The sequence below is a fragment of the Drosophila novamexicana genome, unplaced genomic scaffold (genome assembly GCF_003285875.2).
Source record: "Drosophila novamexicana strain 15010-1031.04,08,12 unplaced genomic scaffold, DnovRS2.1 tig00000072-arrow-arrow-pilon, whole genome shotgun sequence".
Taxonomy (NCBI): Eukaryota; Metazoa; Arthropoda; class Insecta; order Diptera; family Drosophilidae; genus Drosophila; species Drosophila novamexicana.
In genome coordinates, this window is record NW_020824771.1 from 1,721,273 (window position 1) to 1,741,352 (window position 20,080).

Below are 20,080 nucleotides of genomic sequence, written 5' to 3' on the forward strand. Positions count from 1 at the left end.
GTTTCTTTCGGCATTTCAAACATGTACGCAATCATTTCAATTTCAATTACCCAATTATAAGTAACAAAACCTGTCTCGGCATAGGCCGAACTTTAGCTGTATTCTCTATCTTTTGCCATATATGCATATGGCTAAACAGTTTTTCGTTTCATTTGCACTTAGTTTAATGGATTTGTTTCCTTTAAAACCACATATATATTTTATATGTGTTGTGTCTTGTTTTATATATTGCGCACAGCCTTTTTACTCGAAATATTTCAGGTTTTTTTTTCCATCTTTTTCTTTTCTTTGAGTGTTTCACATGTGTATATTTATTGTTCGTATATATAAATATTTATTTGTGTTATGGATTATGTTTGTAAACCGTTCTTCGCGTTGACGCCACCTGATCATATTTTGTACCAACATTGCCAGACTGTCTATAACTAGCTATATAGGCATATATAACTAGCATATAGTTCATGCACATAAGAATCCTTTGCCTTTCGACTTCTGAGTTCGTTCTTCGACTTTTGCACATTTCAGCGTATTTAGAATATCATTTTCAATTTGTTGTCTTGTTTAAAAACTCTTAAAAGCTAGTTGAAAATTAAAAAAAAAAAAAAGAGCCACACACACCGTTAATTAGGCCTGCCTGGCGGCTCTTTAGCTTATTTTAATTCAGTTAATACTTTTTTTTGTTTTCTTTTTTTGGGTGGAGGGCTGCCAAATCCCGCCCCTAAAACCTTAGCAAAAATAACCAAGCCCAACAACAATAAGTTGCTGCTATTTTGTTGTTGTTGCTGTTTTTGGTATTTGTTGCTTTTAGCAAAAAAAAATATTAGTTTTCTTTTTAGTTTATTTCTCATTTTAGTGTTTAATTTTTTGCTTGCAATTTTTCGATTCATTGCCAAATTCAAATTCTGTTTTTTTTTTTTTTTTTTTTTGTAACATTTGACCTTGCTTTCCGTATTTGTATTATAGAATATATTTTATAAATTGTATTCTTATTTGCGTGTATATAACAATTATACATTTATGTAATTTATATACGTTTGTTTTAAAATTTAAAAAAAAAACCATGCGCATAGAAACAGATTTTTGTTGTTGTTTAAGTTTAAACTTTATAAATAACGCGTTTCGTGTTCTTCTTTTTATTATGATTAAGTTATTTTTTTTTTATATTCAACTTGTTTTGACTTGGCTTACGAGTTAAATACAAACATGTACATAAGGTTTTTTTAATATATAGAAGTATGTATACATTATATATAAATATATTTTATATATGTTATTTTAGTGTGAATGATTTTCAAATCTTTTCGTTTTCTTCATATTTTTGTAGCTTTTCAACATTTTTGTATTTGTTTTGTTTTCTTTCTTTCTTTTTTTCTTTTTTGTTAGACTTACAAAATTAACTAGAAATTATATTTTATTATTATAATTATATTATATTTTATTTTTCATAGATAAGTGTGTGTGTTTCTTTTCTTTATTAGGTCTGTGTGTATTCGACAACCAAAGTAGGAAAATGAGTTTTGCTTCTACTTGTCCGCATCCAGAAACTACGGCTACTCGCTGTTGGAATCCACAGCGCTGGCAGGCACCAGCTCAACAACTGAAACAGCCTCGGCTGTGGTCGTAGTCGAGGTGGATGAACTGGTGGTGCTGGCTGGTGACATGTTGTCCGCATTGCTGGATATCAGGCCCATGGGTGGCGGCGAATTGGCCGCTGCCGCAGATGCTGTTGTTGAATCCTGACATTGACTGGGCGGCAGAACAAAACTCTTTCCCACACACTGATCTCATTTGAGACCCGTATCCGACGATGGCGTCCAGCGATCGAACTCAATGCCCGAATCGGGCGAGACGCCGGTCGCCTTGGCCAGATGCGCGGCCATAAAGCCGCCCGTTTGCATGCACTTGCAGTCGGGGGCAATGCAATTGCATGAGAACTTTGAGCCACGACCGCAGCGTGCAACCAGGCTGGGATTGGCAGTCAGCGCCGTGGCCGAGGAGCAGCCAGCGGTTGGTCCAATGATATTGACGCTGCCGCCCTCATCCATGGCCTGGCCATCGCAGGGACTCAGACGGAGCTGGCTCTCAAAGGATTGCAGCTGCTGCATGAAGTGGAAATTCGGCGAGACGTCCGGCTTGCGGGCGCGGACCAGCATGAAGGCATCATTCAGACTGAGCGCCCTCGTGTGCATCAAATAGGCGAGCGTCACCGTTACTGAGCGTGAGACACCCGCCAGGCAGTGGACCAGCACCGCCGAATTAGCAGAGCGCGCTTCCTCTGTAAACAAGTTGGGAATTATAAGCATAAAAAAATCGTAAAATTTATGCATATTTATGTACGCACCTATAAAATGTATGGCAGCTGGAAAATGCATGGCCAGATCCTGGGAATAGTGATCGGTTATAGGTATTTGCAGATACTTGATAATGCCCGATTCCTCAAACTCATTCGGCAAATCTGGTGTCACATTCAACACGTACTGAAACGCAAATCAAAATTACTTAAAATGTTAGATCTGATGGGCTTTATTGAACCTACCTTAATGTTGTACTTTTGCAAAGCATTCGAATCGCAGCTGTGGGAGGCATTGCCTAGAAAGAGACCGGGTATTATCTCCACGGGCGCTTCATTGAAATTATGATGGTGATGATGATGATGGTGTGTGGTGCTCTCACAGTCCGAGGATTCGGCCGAGCTGCTGCACGCCGAATCGGAATGTGGCGTGGAAATGCGTAGCGATCTGAAAACAATTTTAAGTTTATTATTAGTAAGTTCTTTTTCTGAACCGCTTGATCCGTAGGCATTACTTGAATTGATGAGAATCGCAGAGAAAGGTGAATTTTAACCTTTATTTAATGAATATTTCTTGTATCATTAAAAATTAATTAGGATATGGTAATACCAGAATAATAAAATGAAATAATTATTATATTTATTGATCTTTCTTATTGGTGTATCAATATTCAAAGTTAGACGAAAATATAGAGAGATCGGGCGCGAAGCCGACATATAACTTGCTTTTCGGCAGATGCGAAAATTTTCTTTAACATAGTATTCAACTTTGCAAAAACCAAAGACTTAGCTGATTTTAATTAGTTACTAATTTTATCATTAATCTTTTAACTTTGATGCTTATTAGTTTTTTCTTTTTTTGAAAATGTTCTTAATAATTAAACTAAGCACCCATTCTTTAGTTGAAACTTACCTAAGACCCATCAGTTGATCGGCCTGTGCATTGCGACTAGATTCCATTTCTTTGTTGTGCGCCTGGTTATCGTCCTCACACCACTCCGGAAATGCTTGGCGAAAACTGGAGAAGCCATCTGAAACCAAAGTGAGAGAGAAATATAAATATGAAACTTTAGATACATATGCAAAATATAGATACAGCTACAAATGGAAACAACTTTAGTATGCTTTTGAACTATGCGCAACGTTTGTGTCGTGTTTTGTTTGGCTTTTGTATGCTTGAAAAATATTTCGTTATGCTTAGCCAAGTGTGTCCTTTTGGTCGATGGGTAAGGTAAGACAACACCTATTGTACCTCAGATCTGCCCCTTTGCCACACCAAATACTAGACCCATCTGCGGGTGCGCTGAAGCGTGCGTGAAATTCTTGCAGTTCGAGTGGCTCATTCATAAAATACGACTTTCATTGGGCGTCGTCGGCGTCGTTGTTTTTATTCCAATTAGAAACGGAAGTGGCTGCCATACGAGACGCAAAGCGACGCGACGTAAAGGAAAATCGCGGCAAAACGGAAATGCTCTTTCTATATTTATGCACGAGCTTGCAGGCCGGCAAGCTGTTCGCTGGCGCTGGGCACACAATATGATGACTGCGAATTGTCATAACAAAAAACGGAAGCTTACAATTTCCTACTTGGCGCATTATAAATGCGATTCCGCATTTGAAATTGAGCACCAGCAAAGAAGCCACAGCAAATAACAACCACAAAGCTATCAGCCAATGGGCCAACGGGCTGTATACGCTATCAAGTAGCCCGCGTTGCCTTTAAAAATAGCCCAAACATGCGGGTCTAAAGCAGAGAGAAGGAGAGAGCGGGCCGTAAAGGGCACGGGCACCCGCACAAATATGTCCAAAGTACTTCAAGTTGCGGCTCCAGGCGGGTCGGAGCCATGGCAAAACTCAAAACTGCATTTCATAGCAATTTCCGTTGCAAATAGCAAAGCGTTAGCCACGCCAAGCCGAAGTTGAAATACCCTTGTAAACCTTGGCATACATGTGCTTTTATGGATTAATTTCCAACCTCTTGTTTCTATGGGTGCTTTACGATATAGAACTTGGATTTGATATGATTTTTACGATATAGAACTTCGATTTGATATGATTTTGAAGATATTTGAAGTGAAGATAGAACTTATCTGTCCATTCAAAAAATACTTTTGTAACATCGCAACTATTAGATGCAAAATATCTATGTATCTATATCTGATTTTTAATTTGTATCTGTATCTGAATCTGTCTATGTCTATATCTGTATCTATATCTATATCTATATCTATATCTATATCTATATCTATATCTATATCTATATCTATATCTATATCTATATCTATATCTATATCTATATCTATATCTATATCTATATCTATATCTATATCTATATCTATATCTATATCTATATCTATATCTATATCTATATCTATATCTATATCTATATCTATATCTATATCTATATCTATATCTATATCTATATCTATATCTATATCTATATCTATATCTATATCTATATCTATATCTATATCTATATCTATATCTATATCTATATCTATCTATATCTATATCTATATCTATATCTATATCTATATCTATATCTATATCTATATCTATATCTATATCTATATCTATATATCTATATCTATATCTATATCTAGCACTAAGCAATAAAAACCGACTGACATGCAAGAAGCAATACGTGCAATTTTGAACCTTCTTCGTAAAAACTATCTCTTACTATTATCAAAAAGTTAGTTATTTAAATTTTATTTATTCAATTGTGGCTGCGAAAATGAAAATATCTCTGAGCCACTTTCAGTTCAGCTGAAGGCTCACTGAGCATTTAGGGTTCAAACTCCATTAAAAATTGAAAATATTTGTGTCAGAAGTCAAAATATCTAAAATGAGAGGTTAAAACCTGATCAAAATGTTATTAGAATGTGGAGTCTTGGAAAGGGCATTCAGTTGTTTGCTTGGCCGGCTTGCATGTCGTTGCCATATTTCAGTTTGGCCGTGTTGAGTGCTTTCTGCACACATGTTGTGACCACTCCACATAAAATATGTGCTGACAATAGAAATTTTATAAATAGAAATTTATTTGATATTCAATTGTTTCTTCGCTTTGTTGTTTTGCTGTTTGCCATAATTTTGCGCGTGTTGCGCTTCCTGTTTTGCTCCATGAGAGTCGAAACGGACGGACGGACGGACGGGTGGGCGGACGGACGTACGTGTCCGGTGACACGGTTCGACGGATTGGCGTTCCACTAAAGGGCACACTTTGAGTGCAGTGCGTCATCCGCCTGGGATGAGGGCGCAACCCAACCGCAGAGCCAATTGTGCGGCAAATTAATTAGCCTAGCTCCCAAATTGTACACATGTGTTAGCTAGCCTAGCCCCGCATAAGGGTAGTCCGAAACGAAGCCCAGCCACAGCCAAACTGGAAACCAAGTCGACCGCTTGTCTAACTGTGTTTGCGCGACAGAAGCTCGCCTACGTCATTTCCGCTCTCATGGCCAGGGGAATGGCGGCATTGGGGAGTAATAACTAGGTAAATGTGAATGGAATGAATAGACAGCTCCAATGATTACGTGGGCGTGGGCGTGTGTGTGTGTGTGTGTGTGTATCCGTGTGTGCGTTTCTGTATCTCAAGTTAAAGCAGCGGCAAATTGAGCTAAAAGTTACTTAACTCACGTTTTAATACCCTGCGCACAAGTGTTTGCCTGGGATCTACGCAACAATAACAAACTCTTCCGAAAGAAATTTGAAAAAAAAAAACCTATCAGAAAGTTGTTAAATTTTACTCGAAAATAAAGCGAATCCACCAAAAAATTGTATATATTACAATCTGGATGAATCGCTTTCCTCTCTTAAGTTTTATTTTTAGAAACCTGCTTTTTGTCAATCATGTATAAAGGTTTCTATTTATGCCTTGGTTTGTCAAACATTTTCAATATTTTTATAAAAAATATTCAATTTAGTTACGGGCCTAATTTGATTTATACTCAAATATAATAAATCAGCTGTTTGATAAGCTTTGAAGATGTCTTCCTCGAAAGTTCCTTTTATATAGAACCAACCCACTTTTAAAATATCATTCGGTTCGGTTTGTTCCATTTGTTCTTTTGGACAATTTGCTTGATTTAATGAAATTGAAATTCCCATTTCCATTTTATCAATCTGTTATCTATCTTTCTTTAATATTCTCTACTTCAACAACTGTTTACAGGGAATTGCGTAGTCAGTACAAAAATGGTTTGGCTTTGGTTAATAGTAAAAAGTAAATTGGAGTTTATTTTTTTCTTTTCTTTTTTTAATATTAACAGCAGCTTCAACAACTGTTTACAGGGCATTGCGTAGTCGGTACGAAAATGGTAAAAATGGTTTTGTTCACTTTGTTAAATTATGTATTTATTTTATAACTCACGCTCACATCGCAGGCAAATAGGCGCGATAGATAAGCCGCGCGCCTGGCAAAAAGACAATATAAAATAATATTTTACAAAATAAAAGCGATAAAATTATAAAAAAAACAAATAAGCGACAATGGCAATTGTGGCGAAAACAATGAATGGAAAAGTTAACCCACAGAAACAGATAAAACCAAGTAGAGGCTGCAGCACGCACAGATACCCTGTAATCGGATGTGTAATGCCACGCATAAATCCTATTCAATTCAAAGTTTTAACACGTTTGGGATCTCAGGCGGGCATGCCCTACTTCACACATTTGTTGCAGACAGGGTATTGAAGCGAACAAATGCGACGACTTTTTGCGGCAGTTGTAAAAACTTGCATGTATTATTTATAATGTTATTTCGGCTTTGTTGTTATTGCCTTAATAAATAAATAATCCAAATATTGCGCTTAGCATGACAAGCACATCCCGTGGGCGGTGGCTGCAAATATTCCAAAGCCCAAACTCATTCGCCATGGGTGGCTGTTCCGAGTGTGTGTGTGTGCGTGCGAGTGTCTGTGTGTGTGTGTGAGGAACCAGGTGTCTCATAGAGGGAGTTGTAAGCTTAGCTGACCGCGGCCAGTTGCGGGGCGAGGGCAAAGCTTTAGTTCAAATCCGGTTTTAAAGACCACAATAGGAATGACAATAAATAGGCGATATGTATGTATTTGAAGTAGTTTGCGCTTCTCGCTCGGCTCACAAATTGTTAGTGTCATTTGTTGCTGTTTTTTTTTTGTTTTTATTGTTTTCGTTTTCTGTTTGTTATTTGTCTCTGTATTTGTTGTTCTTTTTTTTTAAGTTTACATTTTTCACGTTTTGAAGGTCGTTTCCACTGTACGCGATTCTTGTCATTGTTATTGTTGCTGTGATTATTGTGTGAACTCATCAATGAAACAATACAGAGAACCCGACACACACACACACACACACACATATGTGCATATATGGTGTGTGCACAACACACACACACACGCACACGCACACATTTGTAGCAATACTTTAAGGCAATAATGGCACAGGTGTGGTGGATTTGATAACCACAGATACATACAGACAGACAGACATACATACATACGCACATACATACATTATGAATTTAGACAAATGATATGAATGGTTGGCAGTAGAGACAATTGCAGAGTGCGATAAGAGATGACGACCTTTGAGCTATTCGCAACAGTTGTTTTCGGTTACAGTAAACGCTGGAAAATGGCGCTGCCTTGGGTGTACGAAATCATGAAAATCGCATAGAAAGGCAATAAAGAGAGAGAGAGAGAGAGAGAGAGAGAGAGAGACGAGACAAGTTAGAATGCAAAGGGGACATAACACAGACATAACACATTTTTAAGCGGTTGACATGTAGTCAAATAAGGCAATATAGCTGCACTTGTAGAATTTTATTGCGAGGAAATGAAATGCGTTTAACAGAATGTAGAGAGAGAGTGAGAGAGAAATAAAGAGCAAACGCGAACAAATGGAAGGGAGCCAAAACGTTGTATGAACCAACTGAGCTTATGAGAATTGTATAGAAAGGCATGAGAGGGAGCAAGAGCTAGATAGTTAAATTGCAAAGGAAATATAAAATCGCCTCTATGCGAGTTACATAGTTTCAAACAAGGCAATATACAAGATTAAGAGATATAAAGAGCAAAGGAGAACAACTGCGAGATTGACAAATCGTTGTTCTATAAATAACTAAGCTTATGCGAATCGCATAGAAGATCTGCGTAAAAAGAGACACTATAAAAGTTGATATATATGAATTTTTAAGTTTTTGAAACTTAAGAACAACTTTTCTTTTCTTTACACTTTTCACAGCTCAATTAAAAGTTCTAAATAGCATAAAAAGCCTTAAAGGCCAGCGTTCACTTTTGACATTTGGAAACTTAGGAACCGTCCAAGCAGGCACCAGAAGATGCTCAAGGAGTTGCAGAAGCCAGAAGCCTGACATTTTCCATTGACATGTGGGCTTGGGCTGTGGCTCGTGGTCAATCAATCATGTTGAAATCAATCAACTTGCCTTTTTGCACGAGTCCTTAAAATGTCAACTGGCAGTGGGCGAAAAGAAGCTTTTGGGTCTCTTTGCTAAATGGCAATTTCTTAGGACATTATTTTCACATGCCAGAAAGAACTGGAAACTAAACAACTTTTGAGTCAAAAAGCAAACTCAACCCAATAAGAATCTTGGGCAATGCATTAAATAATTTCACATCAAAAGCGGAAGTGGTAGTCATTAATATGTTTGCCTTTTAGCTGGCAATCGCTTTCATTTTTCCCCCGTCTAGTATATTGTTTGTTCTCTTCTTCTTCTTCTACAATTTTTTTGATTCTTGCCTCCCCAACGTTTTCCGCTTGCACTTTGTTTATGCGGGAAGCTAAAAAATGTTGCTCCAAAAATAAGCGAAGCCACAACTGGAAAATTTGGGGCGTCTGTGGAAATGTAAACAAAATGGGGCCATGTCGGGTTGGATGTTTTTTTTTTGTTACTTTTTATATTTTGATTCATTTTGTTTTCTGTATTTTTTTGTATTGCTTTCGTAACGCGAACACAAATACAACAAACACATGTGCATCTGTGTGGGGTTGTTTTTTATTTTAAGTATATATAATGCCTGCCATTCCGTCTGACTCTGACTCATTGACAAATAGCATTGAACTGCCGTCGTCGTCGTCGTTGTCTTTTCATTCATGGAGCTGGGAGCCAGACGTGCTATATACCCAGTTATATACAGCTAGATATATGTATGTATACGCATATGTATTTATAGTACGCGTCGCAGACAATTGTGCAACACATGACTGCATTTCTAAAATGGTGGATGGGGCATGCACAGGGTGGGGGGGGTGGCGAGGGGAGTGAGTGCTGATGATGCGTGAGCGCATAGACGGAAGACGGAGCACAGTAAAATAACATGGCCACACACATGGCGTATGCGTAATATTAAATTCCCCTCTCCTTGTTTTATACGAAAATGCAAAACAGGCCACACAAATCCCCAGGACAAGCGCATGAAATCCGCAGCTAAACGAAGAAAAAAACCCATATCAAATGTTATTTGAAATTTATTTAGCGGAATTCATAGTGCGTGCCTGTTATTATACCAGAAGTGTGTGCATCTAAATCATAACAAATAACAAAACGCAATTTTGCATGCATAATTTATAACATTGAAGAACGCTAAAATGCAAATAGGTTAAATTCAAATGGGAATTTTAATTGACTTGCAGCTATTTCAGTTTTGCGGTTTCTACTTTTCAAAATCTGCCTGTTAGTCATTTGCCTTCTATATATTTGTGCTTTTGTGTAGTTTTACCTGGAATTTTAATGCATCTTAGTATACATTTATTATTCATTTCTAGCACATCTCGAAGAACCTGCAGTGTTAATATAGCTTTGTTATGGACTTGCCCCACTGTGCAGCGGCTGAGCACTTGACGTCGACAACGCAGTTACAACAGCAGCTTGCGGCGGCAGCGGCAGCAGAAGCTGCCGACAAGAGCGTCGCCCACGCGAACGGCAGAGCAACAACAAAGAGAACAGCCACAGCCGCTTCAACCACCTACGGCCATAAAACCGAAACTGAACGTAGCTTAAAATGAATGCAACAACAACAGCAACAACAACAACAATAAACCAAAATTCTAAGTAAACCAACGCCCACGCGCATTAAATATTTTGTATGGAAAGTTGAGAAGAGAGGCGCAGGGACAACAAGAAGAGCTGAGAGCGGAGAATTGAGAGCGAAGAGTTGAGCTCTGAGTTGAGTAACATTTTAGCATAGACAAGAACCGGCTCACAGCTATTTATGCTGCTGCTGCTGCAGTTATTGGACTTTGGGGCGTGTGCACCTGTTATACAAACACACACACACACACACATGCAAGCACTCACCCACACACACAGAAGCGCGCGAAATAAATTGAAAAAATGAAAGAAAGAGTTTGCTTTTACATAAGCCGCTTGCTTTCAAGCTTGGTCGCCCAAAATGCCAAATGCTTTTATGAATGAATGCGCCGCGAAAGTAGAAAAACTATGCGCAATGGCGAAAGAAAGAAAGAACGAAACGGAAATAGCAAGACAGAGAACGAGCGCAAGAGCGAAAGAGAGCTGAATGTGTACGTACATAGAAACAGCCGTGCTTAGCACGCAACTATTTGTTAAACAGCAGAAAACAAGACTTGCACACACACACACACGCACACACGCGCGCGGACACAGAGTTACAAAATAAATGCATACATAGCTGTAATCGAGCAAGCCAGAACTTGACTAACGCGACTGCGAGATACTCTAAGCGGCACACAAAAGGAGACCTTTTCTCATGCGATAAAGACCATGCTGCCATATTCTATAATAAAATTTAAATATTATTAACTATTTGAATTTGCAGAGATATATGTCTTAGAAGAGACATAGCTACTTCATATGGATATAAGCCCAGCATACCCTTTCGGTGATTCTTTCATTCCGTTTCAATTCTTTTTTCATTCCATTTCCATTCCATTCATGCATTGAATAGAATTCGTTGCCACATTTTTAGTCAATTTGATGCAATTTGCACAGCAAGTTTGCGCGGGAATTCAACCGAAATGGCGGGGGGGAGCAACTACTAAGCGGATGGGCGACATAATTTTTAGCTATTCTATAGCTGCATCGACGGCTTCCGCATTAAGAGCCACATGCGACAAGCGACAAGTGGCAGCTGAGCAGTGCGATTTAGTCAGTCGGGTTAACTAAGTAGCCAGGCGGTCGTTCTACATTGTTGCACATGCTAATCGACAGACGAGTAAACGAGTGTGAGAACCGGCGAGAAAGGCGACGCAAGCAGCGTTTGCATGTTGAATTTACTTCTCGGGAAGAAGAAGCAGCGGACTTATCGTAGTTCCATTTACTTGCGACCTTATATTACGTATACGTAGTTCCATTTACTTGCCATCTTATATCACGTATACGTAGCTTAAACTTGTTGCGAATTTTAAATGTATGCCTTGAAGGACACAAAATAATCAATTACATTAAAAAAGGTAAGTTAAGCGAAAGACAATCCATTAAAAATACATTTTTTTAATCAAATTTGTCGCTGTCTTGGCAAAATATCAAACTGCGTAAGCTATTCAATCAAAATGTAAATAAGCAGCGGCTCTCAGACTAAACGTAAGTCCTGCCCGTTCTCTAGGCCAGCTATAAATAACAAGAAGCCGCGCGCAGCTTTTAAGGTATTAGCCAAGTATCCGGAGAGATCCGTTATTTGTTTGCCTCCTAGAAGCTGCCGCACATTAATAATTAATTATGTATAATTTAGCTAGGCTACGCAATTCATGAAATTTGGCAACGTTGTTTGTCGAGTCTAACCCCAAAACACCCACAAGCTCACACACATACACACAGTCAGCCTCACACACACACACACATACACTACCAATTTTACAGTGGCTCCCAAAATTACATCAAAACGTGGAGAGAAGAGCAGAGAAACGAGGTATAATTGAAACTGCGCTCCCATCTGTGAGAGAAATTACAGTATCTTTATATTTGTATCTGTATCTGTATCTGTAACTGTAAATGTATCTGTAACTGTAATTATATTTACAGCTGTAACTGTTGAATATACATACATCTATTTACAGCAGTAAATCTGTATCTGCAAACATTTGAGAGTATTTTCGGCTGTTGCAGGGAAGTTGGGGAACTTCCTCCCGTTTGGTCTGGAAGTTTCGCAAAAATGGGGTCAAGTTTAATGTGCAGCTTCCTGTTGCTGCCGCTGTGTTGGGACAGTAAGTGCAGATGAATTTACTCTCCGCCGGGGCATGCAACAAGTGCAGCGCGAAAGTTAGAAAGAGACAGACTGATAGAGTTGGAGTTGCATTTGGTTTCAAATTTATTGATTTTCTGTTTGCACTGGACGCAGTTGGACACTTCCGTTGGAGAGAGCGCCACGCGCAAGAAGCAAATGCGTAACAAGTGGTTGCTGATCGACTAGCAGATATCCTTTAAAGAATATCCTGTGTGCACAAATACTACTACAACTCCAATATATGTACCTAGCTAATTTATATATTAAGTTATCTTCAATTATAATTAAAAAGGTGGGTAACTTTATATACCGTGTTATTACACCAAGTGCTGGGTACAAAGTTGTATTGTTTACAGCTAAGGCAGGACAATGGTCAATACATAACAAAAGACCTGGCAACAACAACAAGAAGAAGAACAGCTCCCTATCAGTTAATCAGAATGCGCCGCCAATGGGCAACGTGCTCAGAATTCCATTTCGAAATGAAATGGCGTAAAATACAGGTGGTAGGAAGGGGGCGGGGCAAGGCAGGGCAGGGCAGGGCTGGCATTTATAAATATTGCATGCGAGAAAGATGAAAAACATGAAAACCGGGAAAACGAATGTGCAGTAAAGGTCCTGCAAAAGCTCAAAGATAGAAAGTACGTCAAGCTGAATTTACGAGCGAAATTGGAGCAATTGGACAAGAGAATGGAACGGTAAAATATTAAACCACACAAACGTAGAAAATATCAATTGCGTTTTTGAATTTCCAATTATTGAAATGATTAAATTTGGGCAGATTGTTAGCAATCGAAATAAATGCTGCCTTTTGGCTGAAGACATTGATTATATTCTTTGTTTTTTTTCTTGCAGATTTCAGGTTATTCAGCTTTAATCCGCGCTACATTAAAGCACCTTCCCACTTGACTCCACTTCCCGTTACATTCTCACTCACACTACACTGAGCTAGCCTATACCTTCTTTCATTTAATGTTGCGCATAACAACAATAGCTCAAAACTGCATTCGCTGCTCGCCTAAAGCGAAGACATGAACCTTCCAGTCACACACACAACATGCACACATGCACACATGCATAGAAAACTGACAAACAGAATTATTGTCGGGTGCTGCTCCTCTCTTGCGTTCACTCTGTCTGTCCGCCTGTCTGTCTGTCCGTCTGTCTCTCCTTGTCCGTTCTTCTCGCTTGTTGTCCGTTTGTCTGCTTCTTCTGGTAGCTGCTGCCGCTGCTGTCTCGTTTGGAATACGCTGCTAATTTGCACTTTGATGAAATGCGTTCATGTTGTTGCTGTTGTTGTTGTTGCTATTACTGTAGATTTATGCATGCAGGCGCGCAATGCGGACGTCGACGACGACGTCGACAGCAGCTTTTAGCTCCATTTCATTTCGATGCCGCCTTTACTTATGTATGTATGTATGTATGTATAGATGTGTGCATGTGTATGTGCATATTTTTTGTTCCTTTTACGCCCCACGGAATCAAAGCAAAAAATTCAATCGTTGTCTTCTTTTCTTTTTTTTCTGCTTTGTCGCTGTTTGATATTTTTGTTGTTTGCTAATTCCAAGAATACAACAATTTACGCGTCCAGCTCCCCCGCCAAGGCAAGCAGGAGTTTGGGGTATAAGACGTTTGCGTCGGCGTCGACGTCGTCGTCGTCGTCATCGTCATCGTTTGTATTTCGCAATGCGCCGCTGATTCTTCGACTCTTTGACTCTTTCCAGTCTCTGCGCTTTTCGGTTTATGTTTTGTGCAACACACGCCCTGGAAACTTCCGTTGAATTCATGTGAGGAACGCCGAGGTATGCAGCACAAAACACCAACGAAACGCCCTCGCAACGCTTTGACCGGAAGTCGCTTGTCGTCTTTATCATCTTTTTTGTTGTTGTTGTTGTTGTTGTCGATCATCAATTTTTGCACATATTTGCGCTGCATATGTGTGTGTGTGTGTGTGCGTGTGTGTGTTGATCTCAGCCTCCGCCATCGCAGGTGGCTCAATGTGGGTCTCGCCGTTAGGCGGCTGCTTAATTAAAACCCACACAAACTTTGACCCAAATCCGGCGTCAATAACAACAAGAAAAATGTTTGTCTCTTGTCTTCGAGCAGGCCGTAGGCCGACTCCAATTCGACCAACAGACCAACAAACCTAACCAACTGTTCCGTTCCAGCTGTCCAACGTGTCTCCAAAACGTTGTCAAATGCTTTTTCGAGTGCTTGCCAGGCATGCCTTCATTGGTATGTGCATGTGTGTGTGTGTGATTGCTTAATAAGACGCCAACGTAGAGATGCTGTCTGTCTGTCGGTCCGTCCGTCTGTCTGTCTGTCTGCATCTGGACACGTTCACGTCCATTTTGCATGTGGGCAGTTATTTTTGGTTGTGCTGTTATTGTTTGTGTTTTAGTGTCAACACAAACCGACAAAAAAAAAGCGGCACACAGTGTCCAAAATCAAGAGCTTTTCTTTTTCTTCTTTATTTTTGGCAACATTATGGTCACCTATATTTCAATGTTATGAGTTGTGGAAGTGAAGAACGGGGCAATAAAAATCAATAATAACCAAAACAACCATGTTTAATGCGACTTAATGTGTGTAAGTTTTACTCAGATATCGCACAACTGTTATTTATTTTTGTACATTGGAGACTTTTTTCTGTTACACCAATTGACAGTGGGTTCAATCTCTTTCAGTACACAGTGCAACAAATTTAAATTTTTACCAGCGACTTTTAGGTTATGTATGTATATAGTATAAATGGTTGTGTGAATACGTATATTGATATACGTATGTAGATGCCTGCTGCAAGTTCGCAGCCCCAAAGCCCCAACAGCAACATGAGCCAACGCCAAAGGCATCTGCTTTGCTGGCAGTTTGCGTTTTTCGGTGAAGGCAGACCAGTTGAAAGCTGTTGTGGCAGCTTGAGGGAGGGCGATGACGGCGACGGGGAGGGGGGCAAAGGGAGACGTGTGCAGCTTCTTCTGATGAACTATCATCAAATTGTAATGAGGCAAGCGACGGCCTTGGAAATACAAATACGAATACGATTGCGGGAGAGAGTGCATGTATGTGTGTGTGTGTGTTTGTGTGTGTGTGTGTGCGGGAGGCTGTATGTATTGCTGGGCTGTCAAATGCCACGTGTTGTGTGTGGAAAGCAAGAAAACGCGCCACTAGTAGAAAACTTGTGAAAATTGCTTAGGCCCAAAAACAAAATTAAAGCAACTTGTCCACAAATGAGGCAAACAACTCTCCAATGAGCCGCAAGCAGAGAAATACATATCGATGCGTGCATGTGTGTGTGTACACTTACATGCATATGCATGTATGAATGTATTGGAGAGCTTGTTGGGGAAAATGCGAATGCGGCGGCGGCGGCGGCGACGACGACGCGTGGAAATGCATACCACAGAGTTGTTTTTATGGCGACGACGCGACGTCGCTGCGCATGCGCAGCAGCCGAGTTCAATTTCTATAAAAGGGTCGACGCTGCAGAGAGAAGTCGTCGCAGGCAGACGAGCAGACGGGCAGACGAGCAGACGGACAGACTAGGCAGACTCTGAACAGTGGAGCAGCTTTGTATCCGCCTGGCTATAAAAATGAAAGAAGAAGAGTCAGACAAGTTCTCCGACGCCGCTGCTGTCTATAATTTTAACTCAACTTCCAACTCCCCAATAAAAGCGGCGGCGGCGGTGGCTGCGTCAGCGTCAGCGTCAGCGTCGGCGGCTGCAAAGACGACCGCAACGCATCGTTCGTTGACTTTACGTGCGCTAGGGCTAACATAGGGAGAACGGGAGAGAGCACAAGCGCAAGTGAGAGAGCGCACAAGAGTCAAGGAGCGTAAATGCTACTGATTGTTGGGTTTGAAACATTGCTAAATATAATTGAATTAAATTTCATGCAACGGAAGCGCTTAGTTAACGAAACTTGACAAGTGCTGGCTGTGTGCAATTGCTCTCCCTCTCTCTCTCTCTCTCATCCACTCAAGCAAGCATTGGCTCTCTTTCGCATAACTGTGACACTTGGTCCCCATCTTAATTGTTTTAATTCTGAGAAATGCATACAAAGTGGCATTAAATTAAAATGAATTTCGCAATAGCAGCATCTATGCTCAGTGCATCCGGCTGTCATAATGAAGTTTGGCTCGCACACAATCCTGTCAAAGGGCGAGAGCGAGTGAGCGAGTGAGGAAGTGTGCGAGCGAGAGACACCACAGAGCCGCATAATTGCCCGTTTTAATTGAATTTCAAGGTTAATTAGCGGCATGAACTGCAAGGGAAACTATTGAATCACTTTGTTGCCGCACGGTAAACACAGGGCGGGTTAACAGTTTGCCAACTTGGCCACAAGTCATGGCCGCATATTTGTTGTTGCCGGATATTATTCAATTTGTGTAGACAAAGGCCTATGAGTTGTGCAAAGAGTATACAAATGTCGTTGGGCAATTAGAACAAATTTCCCTATTTAAGGTCCCTGCGCTGACAAGCCTATATATGATATACCTTAAATTGAGTTCAGTTGAGTTCCTTCGTTTCCTTATCACAATCAATACATATACGCATATATCCAACTGATATTTTAATCAACGCCCATTTCGATATATATATTTACCGATACCGGAATAAATGGCATTTGGCATTTGCATTCAACGAACAGAAAAGGGGATTCGACTGCGGTTGCGACCCAACCCCCTCGCACGATAAGATAAGCCCACTTTCGACTTGGCCAAATGGAGCCGGGAACGGGAACGGGAACGGGAATAATGGTTTACAATACAAATCGCTTATCGGACGAAAAACAAAAGCTGATACATGCCAGGCCATGAAATAAAATGAAAACTAAGGCAATTCACAAGAATATGAATGCATGAAAATGGCAGCACAAATGGAATTAGCTGCCCGCTGTTCGCAGCGCAGAGGACCATTCAGAGGCATTCATTTACCATTTAGTGCTATCTGGCTGGGATCATTAGCAGAGCCCGACAATGGGCGACACACTTGAAGAATCCTTTTTATGGGCGACAAAGGTGCCAGAATTTTCACGGCTAGCCGCCTGACAAAATGTCATCTGAGGGTTTTTCTGCTAAGCCCCGAGCAAATTCCAGTCGTAAAATATAAAATATAGATCTGTTTGTTTGTCTGTCCCTGTTTCTGTGCGCCGTGAAAATTACCTGCGTATGCTGCACAGGTAGGCTTCTGCAGCAACAGGGCCTGACGTCACGGCCTCTGGATGACCTTATGTTATGCTAATTTCTGCCCAATTTTCAAAATGAAACGCACAAACAGAAAGCAACCTCTCTGCCCGCCGGGAGTCGGGCGTCGGACGTCGTGTGTCGGGAGTTTCGATGAGGGCGACCGAAAGAGCCGGTCCATTTATTGACGCCCTATTGTCAATTTGCGATATTAGCACACTTTGAATGGAACGTGCGTACGTCAGCTACGGCAAGCTTTTTGACAATAGCCGGGCGGGTGCTCTAGGGGGGAAGGAGGGGGGCAGTGTACAGACAGCTGGCAACGGAAGGGGAGCAACACACACACACACACAAGCACACACATTTTGGCGCTTGTAAGCGAACGGAAATTGAAGTGATAAAAATAAATATGAAGCCAGAGTCAGACGACATACAAACAGACAGACAGACAGACAGACAGACTAGTCAGATAATAATATATTCCTCCGAAATCTATATAGGCATACAATATATACACAGGCACAAGCACAAGCTGAAGTGTTAAATTAAATTTATTATGAAAACAAGTATTCAGTTGTCTTTGAAGTTGCGATATCTTAACTAAGATATTAAGTTTTCTGAATACATTTGCCTTATAAATCTTCAGTAATCTCAGTAAACATTGGCTCGAACCACTAACCTTTCGTCTAGCATTTGAATAATACGAATATAATCAATTCGCGATAATCTACTCAAATCATTCAAAGTATCATCCGTAGAGCTCAGCCACCCAAACCCAAACAAGTTCAAAGCATCAAATCGTTTAATAGGCGCCACGAAAATATTTCTAACGTGCCATTTGCAAGATCATTCTAAACTATATATACTTCCATATATATATATATAGAGAGAGACTAATCGGACTGTCTGTCGGTCTATGCCTTTATTTTTATTTATAGAACCCGGCGCTACGCTTATCACCTTATAGACGAGTTCCTTCTCACGTATAATATTTAAGAGCTTCGCATTTTCCCGTTACTCTGTTTACCGTTAGATTATAGAGCATACTTTTAGATTATACTTTTTCCGATATATCCCATAAATCTATAACAAATATATGCCCGCAGTTTGAGTGTCATTGCACAGTTTTGGAGTCAACAAGTGCATTTTGAATTGCAATTCCAGGGTATATCACAGTCAGGTGGACTCTGACTGCAACATTCTTTCCTGTTATTTCTGTAGCGACGACTAAGAATAACATTTATAATAATACATAATGCCGAGCAAATGTTTATTTATGGCATGCTTTATGCATTATTATGATTTGTTTTATACATATATTTATTTATTTATTATTGTTTTTTAGACTTTGTTTTGATTGTGCGCTTATTTTTCGTGCTAAAAATGCCGCAGAGCAACGAACAACAACGAAAATAAAACAAATGAGCGAAATATTTGTGTATATTTATTTGCGTATGTATAAGTATGCGTAAATTTCTGAAATACTTTTGCCTAGGCTCATGCTCAGGAATTTAGCAGTGCGATTTCTTTTGTTTTGATTGATTTATGGAACTTACCCTGCAGCGAGACGACGCGACAACCGTCCTGCTTGAGCCGGCGATGGAGCACATTGATCGTGGCATCGTTTCCATTGCCGAACATTGCAAGAGCTCCGGCCACATCCTGAGGGGGCTGCTGCTGCTGCTGCTGGGGCACGCCCACATCGTTGTAGAGTATAAAGAGGCTCAGCTTGTAGCCCGTTTGGATGCGCTCCTTAAGCTCTTGCGATTTGATTGTGGAGGGCAAATCGATCTTGCCAGCGGCGAGACGGCGCAGCATAATGCTGGGTATGCTAAAGTTAACAGCGCTGCGTATGTGCGACTCGCTGTACTCCTGAGAGCCGCGGCAGTCGAGTATGATCAGCTTCTTGGCGGCGTCGCAGTTGGCTCTCAGCTCCGATTGGAGCCACTCTTTGCTGCAGCACTCGTACTCCGTTTCCGGCATCTTGAAAAGCTCTTGGCAAATGCACTCACTCGCTCACACACACACACACTCAATAAAGCGTTTCTAGTTTTTTGCTTTTGCTCCTTGTCGATAAGTTTTTCACCAACTTTACAACAACAAAAGTTTACATCATCTGCTGCTGTTGTTGTTGCTTCATTTGCCTGGCGCACATTTTTTGTATTTCTGCTGCTTCTGCTTTCCTTTTTGTGTTGTGCTTCTCGCTCTCACATACACACACACACGCACACATACACGCACGCAAGCAAGCAACGAAACACAATTTCAATTTTTTACAATGAAATCTTTTTCCAGCTACGTTTTGTGTAGAATTTCCCAAGCGCTTTTCTGCTGTTTCTCCTAAGAGCGTTTGTTAATACTAAAATTGCATTTGTTTAATTTTTGTTTTCATTTGGCTTAAGTTGCTTGAAATTT

The 20,080-nt window shown here is 40.4% G+C and overlaps 1 protein-coding gene across 1 annotated transcript; it reads right to left on the bottom strand.

Annotated features, from left to right (window-relative positions):
- Window positions 1-1,409: 1,409 nt before the first annotated feature.
- Window positions 1,410-20,080, bottom strand: LOC115771575 (dual specificity protein phosphatase Mpk3). Its single transcript, XM_030717329.1, has 5 exons — window positions 19,222-20,080; window positions 3,204-3,321; window positions 2,537-2,738; window positions 2,342-2,477; window positions 1,410-2,275 (listed from the first exon to the last, which is right to left on the bottom strand). The coding sequence occupies exons 1-5, from the start codon at window positions 19,646-19,648 to the stop codon at window positions 1,785-1,787; spliced, it is 1,374 nt and encodes a 457-aa protein (XP_030573189.1). The 5' UTR covers window positions 19,649-20,080; the 3' UTR covers window positions 1,410-1,784.